Raw genomic sequence first — 2,107 nt, forward strand, 5'->3', positions numbered from 1 at the left:
TCGTGATGCGTCCTCTTTTGGTGCGCCTCTTTGGGCCTTCCTCTTGGGTCTCACCGCCTGCCTGCTTGCCAGCCTCTTCTGCTGGTGTCTTTCTGTCGTCCTTTTCGATGTCTTTTTCGTCTTTCCCTTCGTCCTCCGATTCTGAGCTGCTTCCACTTTCCTCTTCGTCCACGTCGGTATCGCCTTCTTCTTTCCCTTCTTCGGCGCCGGCGATTTCTGCCGCGTCGGAACGAACGGAGTCGTCCGCCGTCGAGTCGTCCTGGCCGATGGTGAGCAGGTCGTTCATGGCCGTGGAGAGCTTCAACTTCATCTTCGACGGCCCCCCCTCGCTCGCTGCCTCGCCCTCATCGTCGCTCTCGTCCCTCTCGCTGATGGGGTCGAGCGGCGTCGAGGAGTCGTACTTGATGTCGACTACTTCTCTGGGCGTCAAGGGCGGGCTGTCGAAGGTGATCTCGTCGCCGAACTTCGTATAAGTCGAGGACGAGGCTCGCTGGCCGTCCCCCTCGACCGGCGATCCCCGCCGCGGCCAAACCTCCCCGTCTCCTTCGTTGGCGTCGTCGCTGTCGCTTCCTCGGTCCCTTGACGACCACTGGGTGATCAGCGACCAGTCTGCCTCCTCTAGTTCCTCGGGGTCCGGGCGCCGCTCAATGGAGATCATCGACAGTTCCTCAGGGAGAAAAGAGTCGTTCGGCGTCTTTTTGCTTTTGTCATTATCTGCAGCTTCTCCTTCTTCCTCTATCCCGCTGGCTCTGTTCGCATCCTCTTCACTTTCGTCTCCGTTCTTTCTGCGTGTGGCTTGCCTTTGATCTTCGTCTTCCTCGCTTGCTTTACCTCCATAAACATTACCCTTCGCTTCTTCATCCTTTTGGACGTACTCAGCATCAGCGCGACTGATGACGATGACTGGTGGCGGGACATCTGACACCCTCCCGTCCTCTCTCCTTTCATTATTCTTTTCTTTCGCTGGCTGGTTTCCCAACGCACTTTCAACACTTTCAGTTCTGTCTGCTTGGTCACTTTCACTATTTTTACTCTTTGCCTCGTTGTTAATCCGCCTTCTCTCCTCTTCCTTCTTCTCAGCTCCTCCTACACAATCTCCTGGTGATCTTTGTGTAACGAAATCCTCCATCGTCTGCCAAGAGAGGTGAGCCAAGGTCACTAGTGGGTCATCGGGAGTTCTTTGGTCACACGTTTAGGTCACCATTGTGTTTGTGTATTAAAAAGGCTGCAATAAAAGAGAAAATGGACGGGAAGTTAGGACGCAGACAAACATAAAGTCTTTGTGTCATGTTTCTAAACGTTTAGGAAAAATATAGGTCATAAGCCTATAATAGCCTACACAGTAGTCTCCAAATGTCATATCATACAACATAAAGATATTCACAAACTGAAATAAGTGTATATAGGAATAGAATTCTCGTTCATCAAAACGAAACCGATAGAATCATTGGCAAATACTCTCTGAATCTTACCTCACGTGATAAAGAAGCAGTTGGTCAAAAGCTAATCAAGTGTATTTGGTCATGCAATCATCATGACATAATGTGTATCAGCTTTATGCCCTTCTACCTTAACATTCAGTGTGATTGCCATAATCAAAATAAGTTAGAATGATTAAAGATTAGATTAACTTCTAATCTGAAGCGTCAATCATTACTGCATCCGCATTAACATCGTTAGTTATTGTTAAGTAGCGGTGTTCCATTAATTAATCCCTTTCTTCTTTTTTTATTATTTATTTGCTATTTTCATCTAGAGTGTTGCTTTAATCCATTTGGTTATGAATTATAGTGTTACTATAGTATAATGAGAATAGGTATCCTATATAATACAATATATATTTTTTTTTTACGTGCAAAAATCTTTTACTTAAAAATTCTTCTCGATAACATGGAGACCAAAGTTCTTAGAAACCTTGATGGGAACTATTGTTTTTGGCGGTATCCAATGACCATGAGATTTATTGCAAACGTTTGTCGCTTTACTTGTTTTCCTCTGACATAAAACAAATAAGTTCCAATTGAAATACCCCCCTCCCCCCCTCTCTCTCTCTCTTCCCATAGCCTTACCTCTAAAATAGGCCTACATATACACACATACGTAAACA

The 2,107-nt window shown here is 46.0% G+C and overlaps 1 protein-coding gene across 1 annotated transcript in view; it reads right to left on the reverse strand.

The window, feature by feature from the left end:
* The window catches only part of LOC147468219 (uncharacterized), a 2,493-nt gene extending 494 nt beyond the window's left edge, over positions 1-1,999 (reverse strand). Inside the window, exons 1-2 of the mRNA XM_086555085.1 lie at positions 1,473-1,999; positions 1-1,225 (exon numbers count right to left, since the gene is read on the reverse strand). The exon at positions 1-1,225 is cut by the window's left edge and continues 494 nt beyond it. Of these exons, the coding sequence (XP_086411211.1) occupies positions 1-1,129 (1,129 nt within the window). The 5' untranslated portion in view covers positions 1,130-1,225; positions 1,473-1,999. The remainder of the gene's footprint in view (positions 1,226-1,472) is intronic.
* Positions 2,000-2,107: the final 108 nt, after the last annotated feature.

The sequence above is a fragment of the Penaeus japonicus genome, unplaced genomic scaffold (genome assembly GCF_977035675.1).
Source record: "Penaeus japonicus unplaced genomic scaffold, GWHDUDI00000001_assembly GWHDUDI00000030, whole genome shotgun sequence".
NCBI classification, from domain to species: Eukaryota; Metazoa; Arthropoda; class Malacostraca; order Decapoda; family Penaeidae; genus Penaeus; species Penaeus japonicus.